Raw genomic sequence first — 22,654 nt, forward strand, 5'->3', positions numbered from 1 at the left:
ATGAATGCAGCCTTATCAGTGCCCACCAATGCAGCCTCACCTGTGCCCACCATTGCAACCTCACCTGTGCCCACCATCACAGCCTCACTGTGCCCACCATTGCAGCCTCACTGTGCCCACCATTGCAGCCTCACCGTGCCCACCATTGCAGCCTCACCTGGCCAGAGGAAGAGAGAGGGCGGCCTCATTATGACTGGGGGAAGAGGAGAGCTGCAGGATTACAGAGCAGTATAGCATGCCAGAACAGCTTACGTTACAATTGACTCCAATCTACACGCTGTCATACACAGCCCCGCCTCCTCCTGGCTCCGCGCATGTGATAGACAGAACACATCCCAGCATTGGTCTATCACAGGCACAGGGCCAGGAGGAGGCGGGGCTGTGTATGATGGCGAGTAAAGTGGAGTCAATTGTAATGTAAGCTGTAACAGTCGGCTATCCCGCTCTATGGCTCTCCTCTTCCTCCATGCTCTCTTCCCCTGGGGTTATTGCTGGGAGAAAGACTCCCGATCAACCCCACCCGCCGGTGGTGCTCGCCCCCACCACCCCACTCCCAGGCAGCCTAGCCCTGAGTCCTCTGTCACAGAAACTGGCCCACTGAGCCATCGGCCCACTGGGAAGCTCCTGGTGGTCCCAATGGCCAGTACATCCCTGCTTACAGGGCCACCAAGTCTGCTGCAAAGTCCCCTCCACAAACCTCATTCCCAGTAGAGACACCCAGCCCCATCCAGAGCCTTCCAGAATTTCAATATATTGTATTTTTTTTTTTTTTTTTACTGTTTAAGCATAGAGGGTTTTGGAAGAATATAGATAAGATTGAGAACCACTGTTCTAAGAGATTGTTTTTAACTTGGATGGCTTAAAATTTCTTGTCCACATTGCAGTGCTTTCTCGCTCTGCCCCTTGAGAAAAAAATTTCATATTAGAGCAATGTTTTTGCAAATGTCTGGGAGTTTATGTGTTTAATCCCAACAGGTTCAGTGTGAACATGGCAGTTAGCAGTAGTCAAGCATACAAATACTGTACATGATCATGCACACGAGTGTGTTCATGAATGTGCACACAAGTAATTTTCATACTTCTACACATAGTCCAGTTATGCCGCGTACACACGAGCTGACTTTTCGACCGGACTGGTCCGACGGTCTATCCGACGGACTTTCCAAATGAACGGACTCGCGCACACACAACCGGACTTTCCAGCAGATTAGGTCCGACGGTCTTCTTGACGGACTTACGGAGGACTTACGGACTTGCCCACACATGTTCATTTTGAACGTGATGAAGTACGACGGGACTAGAAAAGGAAGTCAGTGTCGCAGCTTTTATCTGCGAGATTAACACCTTGCGAGCTCCATTGCAGAGCATACCAGGCCCTCAGGTCTGGTATGGATTTTAAGGGGAACCCCCTACGCTAAAAAAACAGCGTGGGGGTCCCCCCAAAATTCATACCCTTATCTGAGCACGCAGCCCGGTCGGTCAGGAAAGGGGGTGGGGACGAGCGAGCGCCCCCCCCCCCCCTTCCTGAACCGTACCAGGCGCATGCCCTCAACATGGGGGGTGGGTGCTTTGGGGAAGGGGGCGCCCTGCAGCTCCCCCACCCCAAAGCACCTTGTCACCATGTTGATGAGGATCAGGGCCTCTTCCCAACAACCCTGGCCTTTGGTTGTCGGGGTCTGCGGGCGGGGGGCTTATCGGAATCCGGGAGCCCCCTTTAATAAGGGGCCCCCAGATCCCGGCCCCCTGCCCTATGTGAATGAGTATGGAGTACATCATACCCCTACCCATTCACCTGGGGAAAAAAGTGTAAAAAAAAAAAAAAACACACTACACACAGGTTTTGAAAGTAATTAGGCAGCTCCGTGGGTCTTCTTCCGACTTTGGGGGTCTCTTCCGACTTGTCCACTCTCTCTGGCCTCTTCTCCCAGTGTCCGGTTCTTCTCCTGCTCTCTGACCTCTTCTCCCACTCTCCGGTTCTTCTGCCGGGCTCCTCTGCTATCTTCTGCTCTTTTGCCGCTCTCTTGCTAGCGGTGGCCCGGTCTTCTCCATCGTCTTCTTCCCTCTTCTTTTCTTCCGATGTTGACACAACGCTCTCTCACGCTGTAATGCTGTGTTCACGGTGCACAACGACTTATAAAGGCATGGGGCATGGTCACTGGGTGGTGACCCTGCCCCTTATGATGGCACAGTCCTGTAAGAATTTTTCGTTTTGTTTTTTAGTTTTTTTATTCATGAAACAGTTTTTTTTTTTTACCAAAAAAAACTTGTTTGAAAAATTGCTGCGCAAATACCGTGTGACGTAAAAAGTTGCAACTTCTCTCATTAGTGGGCGTGGACAGACCATATACCAATCACAGTACACCACATCCAAATTCACATTCACCACTGTAGAGTAGTATATACAATTAAGAACATGTACAACATGTGTAAAAGTTAAAAACGTATTATTATTATGTATTATTTATTATCTCTTTTTTAACTTTTACGCATGTTGTACTTTACATGTTTAATTGTATATACTACTCTGCTGAATGTGAATTTGGATGTGGTGTGCTGGGATTGGTATATGGTGTGTCCACACCCACTAATGAGAAAAGGCCACTCCCCCTGAACTATTACCTTTCATCCAGTACATCACATTTAAGCATGCAAGCTGGACTTGTTCTGATAGGCTGTGAGGAAGAGGAACTCCTCCAATCGCGTCAGCCTATGCTTTTGCGAGACAGTTTCAATTGGACTCCTATGGAGGAATGATATTATGTCCTTTTATTCAAGTCTTTACTTGTGAGTACAATACCTATTTTTGTACACAATAAAAATATTTTACTGAGGATACTGCGCTAGGCTACACGCCTTCTATTTTCTTTATGTTCTCGTACACATCAGTGCCACAAATGCGCTTCTGGAAGAATGGTTAAACATTTCCATAGACACACTCCTAAACCTTGTGGACAGCCTTCCCAGAAGAGTTAAAGCTGTTATAGCTGTAAAGGGTGGGCTAAGGACTAGGATGCCATTAAAGTTCATGTGCGTATAAAGACAGACGTCCCAATACTTATGGTAACATAGTACATATAAAAGTAGCCATCCTTTAAGACACTTAGGGCTTGTTTACACCTGTGGTTGGGGGAAAAAAAAATCTGCGGTTGAGCCATATTTTTACCTCCCCTCAACTGCTCACCCTTTAGCTGGGAATGCAGGTGTATAAATTCTGCATCCACAATGACAGGAATTGTACCCCTTGTCCCTCTCATTGGGCACTACCACCCGCTGATACAACCAATTCAAGCAGTTGTGGTGCGGTAGTCTGACATTTGGGTGGTTAAAACAGGCAGTGAAGATACAGGGCCTCCTTATCGCCTGTCAAATGCTATTTGAAAGCGGTTCCAATGCGGATTGCTCTTCAGACAGCAAAGCAAGTGGAAATGAGCCCTAATAGACAGTGTTACTTTCAACAGATGTTAGATTCTTCTTTTTGAATTTAGAAGCCTAAAAGACATTTAAATCCACATAGTTGTGTTAGTTTTTAGATACTACAGTAAGGAGTTAGAGCCCTTGTCAGGTTTTTATTGCTCTTGGAGAAGATTCTCCCTCTTTTTTTGTCATAGCAACCTTTGTCATGTGAATGGAAAGCTGATAGAAAATCCCAAATATCATGATTGACTGGAAGCGTAATAAAACCATAAATGTAAATAAACTACATTTTCCCTTTAGGGCACTTTCACACTGGGGTGGGGGTGTCAAGCGCCGCTATTTTTAGCATCGCTTTACCGTCGTTTTAGTGGCACTTTTAGGCCGCTAACAGGGTGCATTTAACCCCCACTAGCAGCCGATGAAGGGGCCAATAGCGCCCACAAAGCACCGCTGCTGAATTGTTTTGTAGGCACTTCGTCGGCGCTGCCCATTGATTTCAATGGGCAGGACTGCGTTAGGAACGGTGTATGTGCCGCTCCTAAAGTGCCCCAAAGATGACTTTTTTTAACGTCCCGCAAGCACACTGCTCCAGTGTAAAAGCACTTGGGCTTTCACACTGGAGTGACAGGAGAGACCCTTCGCAGGCTCTATTTTACGCCTGTAAAGCGCCTCAGTGTGAAAGTAGCCTTAATGAATAGGTCCTGGCGGTCTAATTTTACTATAGCAGTGCATGCCAAAATGATTGCTACATGTGACGTTTTACAATACATTTGTTTCAAGACTATCAAACCTTAGTTGTAAGTTCCAGTATACTCACTGCTCAAGAAACTGCCGCTGATTGATTAAACTGAAGTATGTGGGCTCACACACCAAATCATGCTTCCAGCAAGCACTTGTGCAGGATTCCCCTTCTGCGGACAGCCAGACCTGCATGGCAGAGACTGGGGGCCAGGTAGGTGGAGCAGATTCATTGGATGGCCAAACCAGGTATGTGTGATTAATGAGAACCAAAGAGGAGGGGAGAGGGAGCTGGGATGTGTTCAAGGGGATGGGAAAGGGCAAAGGAGGGGAGCAAAATTCCTGGAGTATAAATCAATTATTAGATTGATGGTACAGTGAACAAAATGAAAAGCGCAGAAATTATACAAAAAATGCAGAAATCAAATGCAGTTAAAAGCAGAATGGGAAAGGATTGATGGAAAAAGGAAATGAGAAAGACATAAAAGGAATTTAAACGACATTATACACTGGCAACCATTACATGTTATGAACATTTGCAAGAAACCAGGATATGTTATCAGTGGCCCAGAGGGAGCCATCAAACAGTCTGAATTTCATAGAATTAACAATTTAATGCAGTCACACTGAGCAAACTCTAAGCTGGAGCAGAATCAGTACTATCAATGGGTGGCTAGGCACCTAACAGCTACACTACATGGGCAGTTTTCATCTTATTCTACTGAGTGATTTAAATCTTTGAACCTAAGTTAATGTGTTGCAAAGGAAATGTTCACTATGGCTAAATTGCTCTGTAGTTTAAACATTAAAATTGCTCATACAGTAATATAGGGCTGATATATTTTTAAAACTCGTATTCAACCATACATAAGAATGAAAATGCATTAATCTTTAGCCCACAGTATGTAAATAAGTAATTTTTTAACTTAACCCCAACATCTGTCTTTCTCCAAAAAACACCTGGTGTTCATGCTAGTCAAAAAGCTTTCCTTTCATAGGGTGACAACACCAAATGAACAGAAAGGAAAAAGGTGCTACTACCCCAAATCATCCGAATAACCTCCTGAGCTGTCGGGTGCAGGAAAAGCAGTTGCTCAGCTGCCAACACAGTAACCAATAAAGAAGATCCGCAACTCCATACACGCTCTTCAATATTTTCTCCATACACGCTCTTCAATATTTTCTCCATACACGCTCTTCAATATTTTCAAATGTATTGATACTCCATAAAAAACAGGTAGGTACAGCAGATGTTAACGCGTTTCAGCCATGATGGCCTTGTTTACAATAAACAACAAAAGATTGAAGCGCATGTATGGAGTTGCGGATCATCTTTATTGACAACACCAAATGACCTGTAGTGAATTTATTGTAGCATTGTTACCCTGCATAGCTGCATCCTGAGAAGGAGGAGTATGAGTGTTGTCACTGCTAATAACTCTCCCTGCCAGTCGGAACAGGACACACCCATCCAAAGAATTTCCCTGCCTCCGTTGTAAGAGATGCGTGCCACCTCTTGAGAAGAATACGTAGGCTGTAACTGCTAACATCTGAAAATGCTAGTTGTCAGGTTGCTAAGATGTTCCAATGGATTCAATGCTTTCTACAGATCAATAGTTCTGACTTCACTCTGACTTTCTAATTTGCATACTTGTTCCAGGTTAGTGTCTCAGAAAGTATAGAAGCTGGAGCCAGGCAACTGGTATTTTCAGAAAGAGGTCAGCAATGTCAGATATGATTATTTTGATAATGAATAGTATCTATTTCTTGCCAGGAAAAAAAAAACTGTTCCAGAGGTCCCTTGGGTTACTTGTAGCCTGGGATACCAGCTTAGATCATCCCATAGGAGCTTATGATATTGAAAAGCATGCTAGCAAGGCCTCTCCTGTTTTCCATAACAGGATAACAGCCTATTAGCTTCTGAATACATTTTTTTTCTAGTTTAAAAATGAGATAGAGGTCCTGACTGATTTTTATGGGCCACAAGAAATTGTATGGGCACCCCCTTTTCATACATAAGCCCAGGGCTCTACTTACGATAATTGTCCTTGTGGGCCAGTGTCTAGGCCAACAAGGTTAAAGGGAGCAGCAACAAGAAGCAAAATGTACCAATAGTGATTTTTTTTTTTTTTTTTGCTTCTCTTTCTGGTCACCTCTAGACATTTGCGGCTACATTTAGCAAGAGAATAATAAGGGAGGGTTCAGGGTATTTTAAGAGTCAGAAGTCTCAATATAGTTCTGGACACATGAAACCTTTTCTATTTTTGGTTGGTTAGTCTGCACAGTTGAAAGGCATTCTGCATATAACGAAGCCCTCATGCTTGCATTAATGCGTTATAACATCAATTTCTACAAAAAATATTCACATGACACAAGGGGTAGAAGTGTATCTAGGGCAGCATGATATCTAATTACTGCCCTATGTAAGGGAGGAGGCGATACCAGGGCACATAAGGTATGTCGTACCACAAAGCTGGCCCTATACCTGTACAATTTTGTTGAAACAAAATGTTCAGAATGTTCTTTGATTATTTAAGAGTTAAAGGGGACAATTCAACAATTGATTTTAAAAAAAATTGTTTTTCACTAGTTTAGTGAAAAAATCTGAAGAAAAATAGATTTTTTTTTTTTTAAATCTAATGGGGACAAATACATTTCTAATTGTTGAATTTGTTGCCGCCCAAGAAAAATCATAACTAGTCTTATGTGTATGCACTTGTCAAAGTTAATCTGGAAGTAGAATGTTCTAGGAAAATCGAGACACTGACATGGTACTCAAATTAAAGTCATTTGTAATTAGTGGAGTCCCTGAAGGCACCATTGCCTTGGTTGGAAAAGTGATTGTTATTCATTCTCATCCAAACGCTCTAATGAAATGCTAGAGGTGTAAGCCCAGGATTAGAATATACGGAGAGTTTTTGTTTTCAATCAGATTCTGTCTAGAAGACTTGCAGTGACATAAAAGAATCAATAAAGTTCAACGATTGAGTTAGCAGGAGTTAGCATATGTATATATTTAGAGGGAACATGGTCATGCTCATGTATATATAAAATTACAAGCTATAAAACAGAAAAAAATTGTTTGTGGAAAAATAAAACAGTTAAATTATCATTTACTATATACATTACACTTGTCTCTTTAACATGTACACCAACCGCCCCCCCCCCACTCCAAAAAAATGTGGGCCTGGAATGATAAGGTTTTTCTTGGACAACTCTTGTGTAGGAGGCATACAGCTTACCTGGTGCTGGATATAAGCATGGAGCCTCTGGAGCATGCCTTCGCTTGTAAACTCATAAGGCAGGTATGGATCCACCTATGGAATATAAGACAATCATTTTTTATCTGTTTTAGGACACTAAAGAAAAACTCTAGATGGCTCAGAACAATGGTTTTCAACAATTAAGCTGTGGCCCACTGTTGGGCTGCACAGCCTCCCTCCTCTGGGTCTACAGCCAGCTCCTGATCCCCTAACCTCCCACACTGCCTCCCAACTCCCATGGTGCCACTGAACTCCCCATAGTGGTCCACAGTACTCCTGAACCACCCACAGTGCTTCCAAGTCCCCTGAGAGTCCTCAGAGCTCCCTAAGTGTCCCCTTACCTCCCAAAAAGCCCTCCAGCCCCTTGCAGTACCCCTAGCTTGCTGCTGCCCCCCCATAGTACCCACAGACTTAAAAAATGTTCCACAGTACCCCCAATCCTTGCAGTGCGCCCCAGTCTTCCACAATGCCCTTGGAAAGCCCCAAGCCTCCTAAAAAGATCTCCAGATCCCACCAGAGACCCCGTCCCACACTGTTGCTCCCAGCTTACACCAGAATCCTCATGCTGTAGAGGGCTACTAATTCTTGCGCTGAGTCCCCTAACTACCTCTAGAATCCTCATCCCCTCATAGTGGCACCCAGCCCCATTCAGAACCCGCCAACATTTCAACACATATTTTGTATTACCATACTTTTAGTGTGTTAGTATAAACTTTTTTTTTTTTTTTACTGTTGGGGGATGGAAGGTTTTGGAAGGATTTACAGGGACTTTGTCTGATTAAGGCTGAGAACCACTGGTCTAGAACAATCAATAAGTTAGGCATACTTCCTTTTTTATAATAATACCTCTAGAATAACCTGTAATTAAAGTTAAAGCTTACATCTTCCATAAAAATTAATTGTCCAGTCCTTTAAAAAAAAAAAAAAGAAATAAAAGAAAAAAAAAGCTCTTAGTTCAATTCCAAACCTATCAATTGCATTTTACCCCAAAGACCAACTTAATCTGCGATCTGGTCCTCTTCCAGGTTGAAGAACACCTGAAATTGGGCTTTAAAGCAGAATTCCAGGCAACAAATGAAAGCATTCAGCCAGATACTAATGCCATCTAATAAACACGGAAACTGTGCTAAAGTGACTCTTTTGTAACCAGGTCATTGGAGCCCATACAACCAGACCTAATTTAGCAGCGTCAGCATGCACTGTTAACTTGACTATGAGCTGATATGCCCACATAAATTATTTTACATGGTTTTATATGAACATATGAGGCTTTTAATTTGGAAGACTGGTTTAATAAATTCTCTGCTTTACAAGTTGTAAAATACTTTTAAAAATGCAATTTACACGGAATGGCTTATTTAATAACTTTTTAAATGTTTTTTTTTTAATGTTCTGTATTTAACAGCTGCAATCAACCATCTGATGTCATTGTGACTCTGTCATTTTGATATTTAAGTACGCATTTGTTATTTTTTGGCAACTTTATATTAGGCACATTTTTTCATGTATAATACAGTGAATATGTTTACATTGTCATATTATTACAAGCGATTTGCAGTTAAAAAAAAAAAAAAAACTGAACTCAAGGAATGGTCTTGTACTGATTAATATCTGATTAACATAAATAATATATAGCAATATCACTATAAAGCCTAAATAGTTAAGAAAGTGTTATATGAAGGTGGGCGTGACAGACCCAACTGGGACAGGGGCTTTTGGAGGGGACTACCCACTGACTATGGACCCTGGCTTTTATGGGAACACTACTCTTTGGGGGTGTATGCCTGGGGGACCCTTGGAGTGGTCTTGTTTCTGATTCAAGTCCATGTCTCCCCAAAACACACAGACTCTGGGAATTTAGGCCCCGGATCCATACTAGATGCCCCATTACCAGCAATAACTACTTTAGATTGTGATATTCAGAGCAGATGTTAATATCATTAGCTCAAAGCAACCCGATTCTTGAGGTCTTCTGCTATAAACTGTTTAAGGTGTTACATGCATTGTCCCATTGTAGAATATACGAATATTCTCTCGATATTCTGTAAACTTATATTAATGAGAAAAGTCCCGAAATATGAGTCCATTCAGTTCTTGTGTAAAAACTCAAAAATGGATTTAATAATAAAATAGCATAAGATTACAAGTACAATAATAAAATACAAAATGTAAAAATAATATCAATAATCTAGTTATATTCTTGAGATAAATATTGTATGTCTAATCATATATGTGTGTCTCTGTAACAAGCCGTTTGCAGCTTCCTTATGTGTAAGTCTGCCCTGCAAAGCCTTTGTTCATCTACTTTTACCCCACAATACAGCCCCCACCTTCTCCTAAAATGGGCTGGTTTCGCCTTATAGTTCCACGAACTCTAGTGACAAATGTATTGAACAAAATTTCAGTCTAACACCCCCTTCCGCTGAAATACAATACAACCTCAATACACAGCCACAATGCTGGCATTCCATAAGAAGATCGCCGGAGATTAATGTCCCCTCAGCACAAGAAATGATCCATGCTAAGTAATGTTAATCTAAGGACTCAGGGCTGGAAAAGAGTCAGTTCTGTCTCTGTGGGCAGGAACAGGAAGAGGAGAGCACTGCTCTATACAGGATCAGAAGAAGAGTAGTCGGCATGTTCATCCTAAGGTCTCTGCTGTATTTTACTCTTTCTGCTTCCTTACATTTAGGTCTCCAGGACAGGCTTGAAACTGATTCAGAAACCTTAGTGCTGGAATTTATTTACATTAGACTAACCGTAAGAGGAGTGTGTTCTGGTGTTACCAGCAGATGAGTTCCAGGATAACCAGGTTACAGATTAAATATGGGTGGACTGGTGCAGTCTGAATGGAAAATTGAACTACAGACAGGAAGATTGTGCCCCATGGATGTTTAATTTAAAATTTTACTGGACAGTGCCTTTAAAATGTAACCACTTGACCTCCTGGAAAATTTACCCCCTTCATGACCAGGCCATTTTTTGTGATATGACACTGCGTTAATTTAACTGACAATTGCGCGGTCATGCGGCACTGTACCCAAATAAAATTTATGTCCTTTTTTTCCCACAAATAGTTTTCTTTTGGGGTATTTTACCACCTTTCCTTTTTTTTCTTTTTGCGCTATAAAACAAAAAAGGCAGATCATTAAAAAAAAAAGTCTTTATTTTCTGCTATAAAACCTATCCAATAAAATTTTTTTTAAAAAATCGAATTTCTTCATAAATTTATGCAAATGCCGTATTTATCGGCATATAACACGCGCCGGCGTATAACACGCACCCCAAGTTTAGGAGGGAATTTTAAAGGAAAAAAACTTTTAGGAGGGAAGTTTAAGGGAAAAAAAACTTACATTTAAATGCCCATCAATGCAGCCTTGTCAGTGTCATTGAAGCCTTCTCAGTGCAGCCTTGCAGCCATGTCAGTGCAGCCTTGTTAGTGCAGCCTTCCCCAGTGTCCATTGCAGCCTTGCCCCAGTGCAGCCTTGTTAGTGCAGCCTTCCCCAGTGTCCATTGCAGCCTTGCCCCAGTGCAGCCTTGTTAGTGCAGCCTTCCCCAGTGTCCATTGCAGCCTTGCCCCAGTGCAGCCTTGCAATCCCCGCCGATCTCCGCTGATTGTTTGCGATCGCGCTGACATACACATCTGAGTGTACAGATTTAAATATGGCGCCGCGGAGGGACTCGGCGGAGCAGAGATACACATAGCGGAATGCACTCGGCTTTTTTCGGTTCCGCTCACAGTCACGCCCAGTGGCCATATTTAAATCTGTACACTCGGATGTGTATGTTGGCGCGATCACAAAAAACCAGCAGAAATCGGCGGGGATCTGCGTATAACACGCACCCACGATTTTCCCCTGATTTTAAGGGGAAAAAAGTGCGTGTTATACGCCGATAAATACGGTATGTATTCTGCTACTTATGTTTGGTAAAAAAATCGCAATAAGCGTATTTTAATTGGTTTGCACAAAAGTTATAGGGTTTATAAACTATGGGATATTTTTATTTATTTTTATTTTTTACTAGTAATGGCGGTGATCAGTGACTTAAAACATTATTATGGGGTAACTGCTTCTACGTTTCTGCTTATCATTTAGGCACATGGATCAAACTTCTTTATTTTACTATCTCTGTTTACATTATATACTGAAATAAAAGTAAAGCTGGCTATTTCCTATACAAATTTCATCAGAAACCAGCCGAAATTCACTCAGTATGTGGCCCTGTCACCAGCCTCCTGTCAGGCATCCTTCCACTCCAGTGACGGCTGGTGCTGTATATTGGGGGATGGCAAAGAAGACACCCAACGCCACTCCCCAACGGGTCACCCAACGGTCACTCAGTCAAGCTCCCTATCCCCACGCCATCACTCGCTCATCCCCCGCATTTACCCCATGTAGGTCGCAGCCAGCTTTCTGTGTCTCTCCTCCTCCTCAGCAACGGCTTCCACCTCGGCGGTTTGATCCTGCGTCTCTGGCTTCACTTCTCCTTCCCTCAGCGGCCAATACGATCGCTTCTCCTCTCGGACAATCGGGTCTTAAGACCCGCTTCCTGATTGGCCAGGAGGAGAATCAGGAACACAATAGCGAATATTAATTTGCTATTGTCACACAACTGGGTGGGCTCAGGGTGCAGTGCTCTGCACCCTGAGCTCACCCTTTTTTGAAGCCAATTAGAGCCTTAGGCTCTAATCATGTGCTCAAAAAAAAAAAAAAAAAAACTCATAAAAATCCATGCATCTGGTGCCCTGCATGTAGATTAAGGACCGGGAGCATGGATGGACGGGCCGCCACTGTTCCATTCAAAAAATTGAAGGAGCCCAGAAAAAAATATTTCCAAGTAGATGCAGACAGTGTTCAGGGATTCTGACAGCTGCCTTTGACGGCTTTCAGAATACAATAGGTGCAGTGGGAATTTTGTCCTTTTATCCTGTATAGCGTGTATATCCAGGCTGAACAAAAAAATTGAATACATTAATGTCAGCTTTAATCTCAGGACTGGTTGAACAAAAACACAAATCTTTTGTCGGGTTATACAGCCTACATATATGGAGTTTTGTAAAGATGCCATTGAGGTGTGCCCTTTGCAAGCAGAACAGCTCCCATATATGTATTTCATCTGTGTAATTAGCTGTTTGCCTGGAGATGAGCTTTAACCACATAACTCCCATATTTATATCCTCAAAGGATTACTTCAAGAAACATGAAAGGGAAAAGCTGATAGAAAATTGCTGTGGTCAACACAACTGGTTCTTCTTCCAAATGTTTAATCATGAGGTGTGCTTTGTATAAAGTTCTTCTTTAATTGTACTGACAGTGTAGTCTCAAGTCACACATTTAGCTCTAGGTCCCGTTTTTTTAAGAAATTGATATGATCGCGCCAGAACCAAAAAAGACAGCTTGACATTTTCTAAACCCAAACTGAAATGAAATTATGACTTGTCAATACAAGAAGGTTAATAAGTGGAAAATGAATTTCAGCACATTTGTGATTAGGAAAGATTAGAGCTCAAAATGAAGATGTGGTAACAGTAATGTAAGCGGGTCTGCAAAATTAATCTGCGCCATTTGCAGATAGTACATAGCGGCGTAACCACGGCAACACAAAAAAACTACTCCCTCCACCAGGGGTAATAAACAAAGAATATTAGGGATGGGTTCTGCTTCTGTGACTGCGGCTCCTTTCTCCTCATCACATTGTCTAATGAGCTCCCATGGGCTCTGTCCCTGAGCTCTGTGATATACTATTTTTTTTTCTGCACGGAACCTTCTAGATAATGAGAGCTCTCTTTCAGCTGCTTGGGAATATTGGCTGTTAAACCACCCGCATCTGACACCTCCACGGCTCAATGACCTCAAATTGAAGAATTAGTCGGACCTCAATCCCTTTAATGGCTGTGATGCTCCCCTTACTTGTCCAAGCTGTCCTCCCTCCAGCCTGAAACATACAGTTTTTGTATTGCCAAAGGGGTTCCTTAGTGCGAAATCTAACTACCAATCTATCAATTATATATGTATCTATTTGTCCATCCTTTTACTGATGCAATCGCTAAAAGCAGAGCAGCAGGACATAAGCCTAAGAACTGAATAAAATATCACAGTTTCAAGATGTAATTTGCTAGTTTGAGCATTTAAGGTTAGTTGTACATGGGATAATCAGCATCAGGGCTTTTTGACACATTTTGTTAAACTGTATAATGTATGGGATACGTAAAATGTATTGACTACTGAGGATAATCTTGAAACCAAATAATAGAAAGTCAACAGGTTATTATTTTTCATATATTGGCCCCATTGTCCTCAAGAGGTTAGCAATGAGAAGCCTTGTTTCTGCCTGTGAAGATCAAACAATACATGTGTTCCCATGGCATAATGTTTTTCAAAGCAATGACTATTATAACAGCTCAAAACTTCAAAGGAAACCTTGTTCTCTTATAAACTAAATGGGCTAGTATATCTAAACCTATAGACATCCAAGAAGAGTTGGGCATGGATGTTGTTGTCTTCTGGTCTATTTTTAGCATCAACTGGAACTCTTAGGTCACATGAACATCCCTGTATAGGTGTAAGTGTGGCACAAATTATACACTGCTAGCAGCCTGGACACCCCCTTATTCTAAAATAAACCTGCAGCCAGGCTAAGGATATTCAAATATGTACATGTTCTTATAAATTTAAATCAAGCCCTTCCTGACCTCCATAGTTGCAGGTACTGTGGAGCCATTCATCCTCAAGCACTAAAGTATATCAAGTTGTTTTCCCAAAAGCTCCCCTCACATACACTGGTTCTGTATTTACATTAGAGATTAAAAGCCGGAAGGCTGCTTGGGGAGGGGAAGCTGATGCTGAGAGAATAACTTTAAATGCTTCTGCCGGGGATTTTGAGGATGGATTGCTCCAAAGTGCCTTCAGCTACAGAGGTCAGTGAAGGCTTGATTTAAAGCTCATTTACTACCTTAAAGCTGAATTTTGGGGTGTAGAAAAAGTATCCCTTTAGTGGGCACCCCCACACACCACAAGAGTTCAATACCTGTTTACACTAGGGGAATGATGAATTACTAATTTGTTCCCTACTCCTCCAGCAGCCATCACTCTCCTCTGCTACTCCCTCTATGTGGACGGGACCTCAGCATCCTTATGTACAATGCAGGACCACTGATGACATCAGGTGATGGCAATGGGTTGAGCAGCAAAGAGTAGTGGCTTTGGAGCACCAGTCTTACAAACAGAAGGTAGTCTGCAAAAGCAGCAAATAAGGTAATTATTTAACCATGCTTCTATCCCCCTAGACACAACTAGCATTTAACCCTTGCAGTGCAAAGAGGTCTACTGCAAAAGTTTTTTTTTTCAAGCCCAGAGAATGCAATTGTGCTACAGAAGACAGACTGCAGCCATGTTGCCAGAGACTGCTAGAGATCAGTGCCATTATAGTCTCTAAAATTCATTGCCTCCACATCTGCCCTCCCTACAGCTCTGGTAAAAATTATTGACAACACAACTTAGGCTGGCCATACATGGTTGAATTTCAAAATAATTTTCTTTTCAAAATCAGAACATTTGTGCGTTTTGTGATCTGATGGTGCCACCATTGATTTCGAAATTCGACCAACCAAGCCTTCAATTTCACCTCATGTTGCTACAGAAAAGAATTTGTGGCTGGGAACTGGGAATCTTCTTTTCTTTCCAGGAATTTTCTTTTCTTGCACATGCGCATTTCTTTTTTGATTACATTTTTCGCATGATTCTCCCATCATTGATTAGAGAATCTTTTGTTTTTCAAAAAAATTCCAACATATCCGATTACTCAAATTCGATGGCCGCATGAAAATCGGCTGTTCCTGCAGCCCACTAATGGTGCGAAATACAAACAAAAATTCTTAGATAAGATTTTTGAAAGAAAATTCTTTCGAAATTCGACCCTTGTATGACCTGCCTAACATTTTTCTTAGCAAAAAATGTCAGAGGAAAAAAAAATACATGAAAACAGAAGAGGGAAACAAAAGAAAATGGCAACAAAAAGTAAAGTGTTAAAGAAAATAAACCAGAGTATGTTAATATATTTAATAGAGATTTTTCCTCCACAGGCCCTGAGTGAGCGCCTTGGAAGCAAAAATACTGACTACTGGCAGCTAGAGACCAAGAGACACAAAATAAGACCAAAAGGATGCATACAACTTTTGTGGTGCAGGCTGGGTACCATGGGTCTATGCAGACAATTCTACATTTACAGACATAGTACATTTAAAAATGTCAGGAACTTGCTACAACTACATAAACATTTGACATCTGCTATCTGTTTTTAATAGGGTTATGTGTTTGCTGGCAATGACTGATCAAATGTAGAACAGTTTTTGTTGCCAAAAGCCTTGTGTATTTCTGTTTAGCAGTTCCTGTGATTCAGATACCCCTACCACATAAACGTAGGCAGGTGGCATCGCTATTTCCCAGTTTCAGCATTTTCCAATGTCCATTTAACAGGCAAGAACAACAAAGTAAAGCTGAGACAAAAACTACGCAGTATGGCAGTGGTGTGTAAGTCAGTCGCATGACTAGCTGAACAGTATCAGAAATCCTTAAAGTGATTATTAAGCTTTGTTTTTTTTTTAAATAACAATAAATAACAAACATGACAAACATGTCATACTTACCTTCACCGTGCAGTTTGTTTTGCACAGAGTGGTCCCGATCGTCCTCAGTGGCCGCGTCATTGGACTTGATTGACAGCAGCGGGAGCTGTGCTGCTATCAATCTATCCAATCAAGAGCTGAGGGATCAAGGAAGGTCAGGTGAGTAAAACGGGGGGGCTAGGGGACCGGTCACTGTCAGAAGTTTTTTCACCTAAATGCCTAGGATGCATTAAGGTGAAAAAACACGAAGGTTTACAACCCCTTTAAGGTAAAAGCTATCCATATACATGTATTTTAATTGTGCATTTGCCCATTTTTTGGATTTCTGCTTTAATTCCTTGAAATGCTGCTACTTATAAATGCTGAACAGCAGCAAAATTAACTGAACAGTTAATCCTAGATGAGATTTAATGGTTTGGGTTGTGTTAATAAAATTATTATTTGGGGTTTAACATAGGCTGTGGGATTAGCCAGGAGAGATTATGGGAGTCTGGAAATGTAGTTATGAATACTTTATTAAGATATAAAGTTTATAAATTGTATTACTATGACATCGGCTACCAAATTCATACACTTCAGAAACATAAGTTGGTGACTGCCAATTTCTCATTCAAGGGGGTGTAATGGAACTGAAGAATAGCCCACCCTTATCTTCCTTACCTACACTCCCTGCCACCAATTCACCCATCAGAGTCCCTGGGAAGTTCTCTGAATTCTCTATATGTGGGAGCCTTTGAGTCTCTCACCTTCATCCTGCAATGCAGCACTGTGGCCTGATTGGCCATTGAAAAGTGCCGCTATGTAACATTTATGCCGTGTACCCGCGGTCGGAATTTCCAACAACAAATGTTCGATGTGAGCGTGTTGTCGAAAATTCCAACCGTGTGTAGGCTCCATCGGACATTTGCTGTCGGAATTTCCGACAACAAAAATTTGAAATCTGGATCTCAAATTTTCCGACAACAAAATCCGTCATAAATTCTGATCGTGTGTACACAATTCTGACGCACAAAAATTCCATGCATGCTCGGAATCAAGCAGAAGAGCCACACTGGCTATTGAACTTCATTTTTCTCGGCTCGTCGTACGTGTTGTAACGTCACTGTGTTCTTGACATTCGGAATTTCCAACATTTGTGTGACCGTGTGTATGCAAGACAAGTTTGAGCCAACATCCGTTGGAAATAAATCCACGGTTTTATTGTCGGAATGTCCGATCGTGTGTACGCGGCATTAGTCATACCATTTTGGGAACTCACAACAAAATTTACATAGCCCCTCAAAAGCCAGAAGGGCCCATCTCCTGCTAGAAGCATGGTGGAAGAGGTAGACTACAGGCATATATTTCAGTGTATACAGAGAAATTAGACTCACGTAGGTGCAATAAGGTAAGGGTACAGAATCAAGTTATAGATTAATTGATTATTCTGTGTCTGCATCTCCAATAGTTCACTTAAAAAAAAATGTACTAGCTAAAATCTACTACTTCCTTATAGTTACTGTATGTGAAACATAAGTAGACCTCATGGAGTTTGACTTTTCAACACATTTGAATAAGCAAATATTAGATCTTTGTTCAAACAGTGCCTACAGATAAATGTGATTATCTTGAGCATGCGACACATAAAATGGACATGGTGTATTCATTTCCATGCTCTAAATGAACAAAAATGCAGATTTGTTTTATGGAAAAAGTAAGTACATCGCCATTAAGTATTTACCACCACTTCAAATCCATTGAGATCGAATTATGTGCTCCAGGTTAAGTGCCATTGATTAGAACCTCCTTAGGAAAAAAGCAGATGGAGCCTGTCTTATCTAAGGGCAGGTTCACACCTGAATTACATTGTTCCTGTTCATTGAATGGACTGAAATTGCATGGGATCGCACCAAGAGTAGCGCATGCACTACTTTTTAAAAAAGCACTGAACCAGATTGTATGGTACTGCGGTACCATGCAATTCGATGCAGGCAAATGCATTGCGTTTGCATTCTGCGTTTTAGAGCTTGCACACCCAGTGCAATTTGAACGCGGTGACTGAAATGCACTGCGTTATGGTGTGAACGGGTCCTAAACCTCAGATATCTGGTGTTCACTTTGCTTTTGACATACTGTATATAATGTCATCATGCCAAGATCAATAGAGCTCTCTAAGGCACTCAGAAAGAAAAAACTGTGGAACTCTATGAGTCTGAGATTTAAAACAGATTTCCAAATAACATTAAATCAATAATTCCAAAATAAAGAAAATAATCCACAAGGGTCATACATTTCCAACAAGTGCTTACTAATCCAGGACTGGCCCATTAAAGACCCATTAAATTCAACCCAAATTCTGACCATTTAATGTTAAAAGAAGTCTTCACAAACCCCACATTTACTTGTGAAGTGTTCAATTAACTCCTACGTGAGGTGTTTTAAGAAAAAGCTTATGCTGTCCATAAAGAACATTAGATTACACCTTGTCATTGAACATATAGGCAAAGACCAGACTTCCTGGGCCAATGTACTGAAGAATGATCAATCAAATAATTTTTTGGTCACAGTAACAGTAAGCATGTATGAGCACATAAGAACCCCATGCCAACTGTGAAGAACCCCATATCAACTGTGGAGCATGATGGTGGAAATATTATTGTTTGTAGTTGCTTTGCTGCTTGAAGGCCTGCAGCTTGCAGCTGAGTCAACAATACATTCTGCATGATATCCAAAAATTTTACTTGAACGGAAGTTGGCTTAAAAAAAAAAAAAAAAGAGGAAATAGAGCAAGGGTAGGGAACCTTGGAGAGATGGAAATCTACTTGGACAACATTGATGAAGTCAAAGATCACCGGCACAGTGTCCTGTTAGGACTGGTTCACACCAGAACGCGATGCCAGAAAGGCATGTTCCATGTGTGTTTCCTGCATAGTGTTCAAAACGCACTGCCTTTGTGATCTATTGTGGGCGATGATACATTGTTAACCCCAAATGTAGATTGCAAACGTAGTGGACACCAAAAAAAAAAAAGTATTACAAGAGAGTGCAGGGTTCAGGAGTGCGTTACGCTCAGAATGAAGGGTTCAGGAATGCGTTACGCTCAGAATGCAGGGTTCAGGAGTGCGTTACGCTCAGAATGCAGGGTTCAGGAGTGCATTACGCTCAGAATGCAGGGTTTAGGAGTGTGTTACGCTCAGAATGCAGGAATCAGAAGTGCGTTGCACTCAGAATGCAAAGATCAGGAGTGCGTTGCACTCAGAATGCAAAGATCAGGAGTGCGTTGCGATCAAAATGCAAAGATGAGGAGTGCGTTGCGATCAGAATGCAAAGATCAGGAGAGCGTTGCGCTCAAAATGCAAGAATCAGGAGTGCATTGCACTCAGAATGCAGGGATCAGGAGTGCGCTGCGCTCAGAATGCAGGGATCAGGAGTGCATTACACTCAGAATGCAGGGATCAGGAGCGCGTTGTGATCAAAATGCAAAGATCAGGAGTGCGTTGCGATCAGAATGCAAAGATCAGGAAAGCGTTGCGCTCAAAATGCAGGAATCAGGAGTGCATTGCACTCAGAATGCAGGGATCAGGTGTGCGCTGCGCTCAGAATGCAGGGATCAGGAGTGCATTACACTCAGAATGCAGGAATCAGAAGTGCGTTGCACTCAGAATGCAAAGATCAGGAGTGCGCTGCGCTCAGAATGCAGGGATCAGGAGTGCGTTGGGCTCAGAATGCAGGGATCAGGAGTAAGTTATGCTCAGAATGCAGGGTAAAGGAGTGCGTTACACTCAGAATGCAGGGTGAAGGAGTACGTTACGCTCAGAATGCAGGGTGAAGGAGTATGTTACGCTCAGAATGCAGGGTTCAGGAGTGCGTTTCGCACAGAATGCAGGAAACAGGAGTATGTTACATTCAGAATGCAGGGATCATGAGTTTATGTTTAGAGTGTGTTTCACTCAGAATGCAGGGATCAGGAGTGCGTTGCGCTCAGAATGTAGGGATCAGAAGTGCGTTGCACTCAGAATGCAAAGATCAGGAGTGAGTTGCACTCAAAATGTAAAGATCAGGAGAGTGCTGCGCTCAGAATGCAAAGATCAGGAGGGCATTGCACTCAGAATGCAGGGATCAGGAGTGCATTGCGCTGAGAATGCAGGGATCAGGAGAGCGTTGTGCTCAGAATGCAGGGATCAGGAGAACGTTACGCTCAGAATGCAGGGTGAAGGAGTGCGTTGCGCTCAGAATGCAGGGATTAAAGGGGGGTGTGATGTGAGGGGTGGTAGAGGACACTGCTATGGGGGTGGCCCTGTCCATTGCCCCTTCACACCCCCCCCCACACACACACGGTAGTGTCCCCCCCCCCCCCTTCCCTTCCATAGCAACCTACATGTACACACAGGAGACAGAGGCAGCACCGTTCTGGACAGGGGGCGGTGCGGGAGCTGGCAGAGTGAGTTTTCATTTTTACAACCTGGTGATTGGTTGCTTAGGACCTAGCAACCAATCATCTGCGGGTTAACTTGAAAAAGTTAACTTGGCCAGCTCCTCCTTCCACCCTCTGTCCTGACCTGTGCTGCCCTCCGCTGTGCACTGATGACAGTGGTGGAGGCAGAGGGTGGGAGAGAGACAGAGAGACCGAAGGCGCGGTAAGGGAGGCTGAGGGCAGAGAGAGAAGGTGGGGGTCGGTGGCACAGACCCGTTCCCAGTCTACCTGTAACCTGCCCACGGTCAACAGGTAGCGCACGATCAACGGGTTGCCGACCCCGGAAATAGAGGGTTATGACTGGCCTAGACAAATCCCTGATTTCATCCCCATTTAATCTTTTGGAGGAATTTTGAAATGGGCAATCCATGCAATGAAAACCCACAAACATCTTACAACTGAAGAAATTTTGCATTGAGAAGTGTTCACCAATTGCACTGAGCCAATGTCAGAGACTAGTGAGCATTGATACAAAATACCTACAAGAAGAAATTTCTGCTACTACGGGCATTACCACCTTTCAATGTCAAGGATAGACTTACTTTTTCCACAGTACATTATTACTTCTATTTATATTCTTGTTGAAAAAATGATTAAAAAGGCAATTTTTCTTGTATTCTTATTCAAGTGTTTCACCTTTATTTCGAGGCATTGTTACATAGTTACATAGTTACATAGTAGGTGAGGTTGAAAAAAGACACACGTCCATCAAGTCCAACCTATGTGTGTGATTATGTGTCAGTATTACCTTACATATCCCTGTATGTTGCGGTCATTCAGGTGATGTTGCGGTCATTCAGGTGAGAATGTGTGCGAATGTATCGCCATTCAAGTATGTAAAAAGTCAAGTTTTTTACATGACTGCATATCCACTGGAGACCCGAACTGAAGTACAGATTTGGTATAGGATCTAAATCCGAGTTGCTATCACAAACTGTTTATTTTACTTATGTACAAATTTCATACAAAGGTTATAGGTTTACTGTGCACAGATACAAATACAAACAATATAACCTGTAAGTTTACATGTTCAAGTGATACACAAACAATCCATTGTTATCGCCGTGACCTATCCAAATTTAATTTCAGGTATTGGTCATAGGAATGTACTGAATACAGGAGTGTATTGAAACAAAATCCTCATAGCAATTAGTTCTGTGCTTAGGCTATTACCCGTGCTGGTCTAATGTTTTCCCACTGATTTAAAATGATAAATACAGCATTTGGCCTGTATATGGTGCTAAGTATCATAGGAAATCCCCCTTGATACATAACACCATCTACTGGCTAAATGATGTATTTTCTGTTTTAAATTGATGAAAAACATTCAAACAACACAGGAAATGAATGACATTTGCTTTTGTCCCATTGGCACAGAATGATTGTATATGCACTTATACTGGGTGTATTGCACTGGTTTAGAAATACACCCCTTAGTGTCTTAGAGTCATTTGTGTTTTGTAAGATAAATTTTCTATTTCAGGAATCAGCCTTTCCCTATCTTTTGGTAGAGATCACATGATCATAGGTCTAGTACAGGGATCTCTAAACTATGGCCCTCCCATGACGCATCGTAAACCTCTGACATTAACAGACATGACTAGGTATGATGGGAATTGTAGTTCCTGAACAACTGGAGGGCCATAGTTTGGAGACCCCTGGTCTAGTATAACAATTGGTCCACTATCCAGCAATCTAGTCAATTGACTTCTTGAAGTGCTGTACCTAATATACTTAAAGAGGGACAAAAATCGAAATTAAAAAAAAAAAAACTGGTTCTTTTGCGGAAAAGACATGCAAAGTCTCTCCTGCAGAAAAAAAAAAAAAAGATTTTCCCTTGTTCCTAGCTAATTTTAATATGTATACATTACCTGCAGCCCATGTGCACAGTACATTGCGAGCGGTGATGGGAGCGTCAATGTTGCATCCCCAAAGGAGGTCACTCTACATGGCAAGAGTACCATAATGTGCAAGCATTCTATGCATAATTTATACAATTATATGGCAAGAGCCCACCAATCCTAAAGGTAGGAAACGTCTGCTATAAAGTAAATAGCTCAACAGAAAGATATAGGGGCAGCCACTACGCCATTTAAAAATAACAGTTGATTGGCTGTTGTGCTAAACCTCTGGTTTCAATACTTTCTATGTTACCAACTC

At 42.0% G+C, this 22,654-nt stretch overlaps 1 protein-coding gene across 5 annotated transcripts in view; it reads right to left on the reverse strand.

Annotated features, from left to right (window-relative positions):
* Positions 1–22,654, reverse strand: part of MGAT5B (alpha-1,6-mannosylglycoprotein 6-beta-N-acetylglucosaminyltransferase B) — a 280,078-nt gene that overhangs the window by 14,569 nt on the left and 242,855 nt on the right. For 4 of the 5 annotated variants that reach the window (XM_073606206.1, XM_073606208.1, XM_073606207.1 and 1 more), the window contains 2 exons: positions 7,395–7,469; positions 4,232–4,494 (listed from right to left, as the gene is read on the reverse strand). In XM_073606206.1, coding sequence (XP_073462307.1) covers positions 4,232–4,494; positions 7,395–7,469 — 338 coding nt within the window. The remainder of the gene's footprint in view (positions 1–4,231; positions 4,495–7,394; positions 7,470–22,654) is intronic. The other variant, XM_073606210.1, reaches the window with a different exon arrangement.

The sequence above is a fragment of the Aquarana catesbeiana genome, linkage group LG12, assembly GCF_042186555.1.
Source record: "Aquarana catesbeiana isolate 2022-GZ linkage group LG12, ASM4218655v1, whole genome shotgun sequence".
NCBI classification, from domain to species: domain Eukaryota; kingdom Metazoa; phylum Chordata; class Amphibia; order Anura; family Ranidae; genus Aquarana; species Aquarana catesbeiana.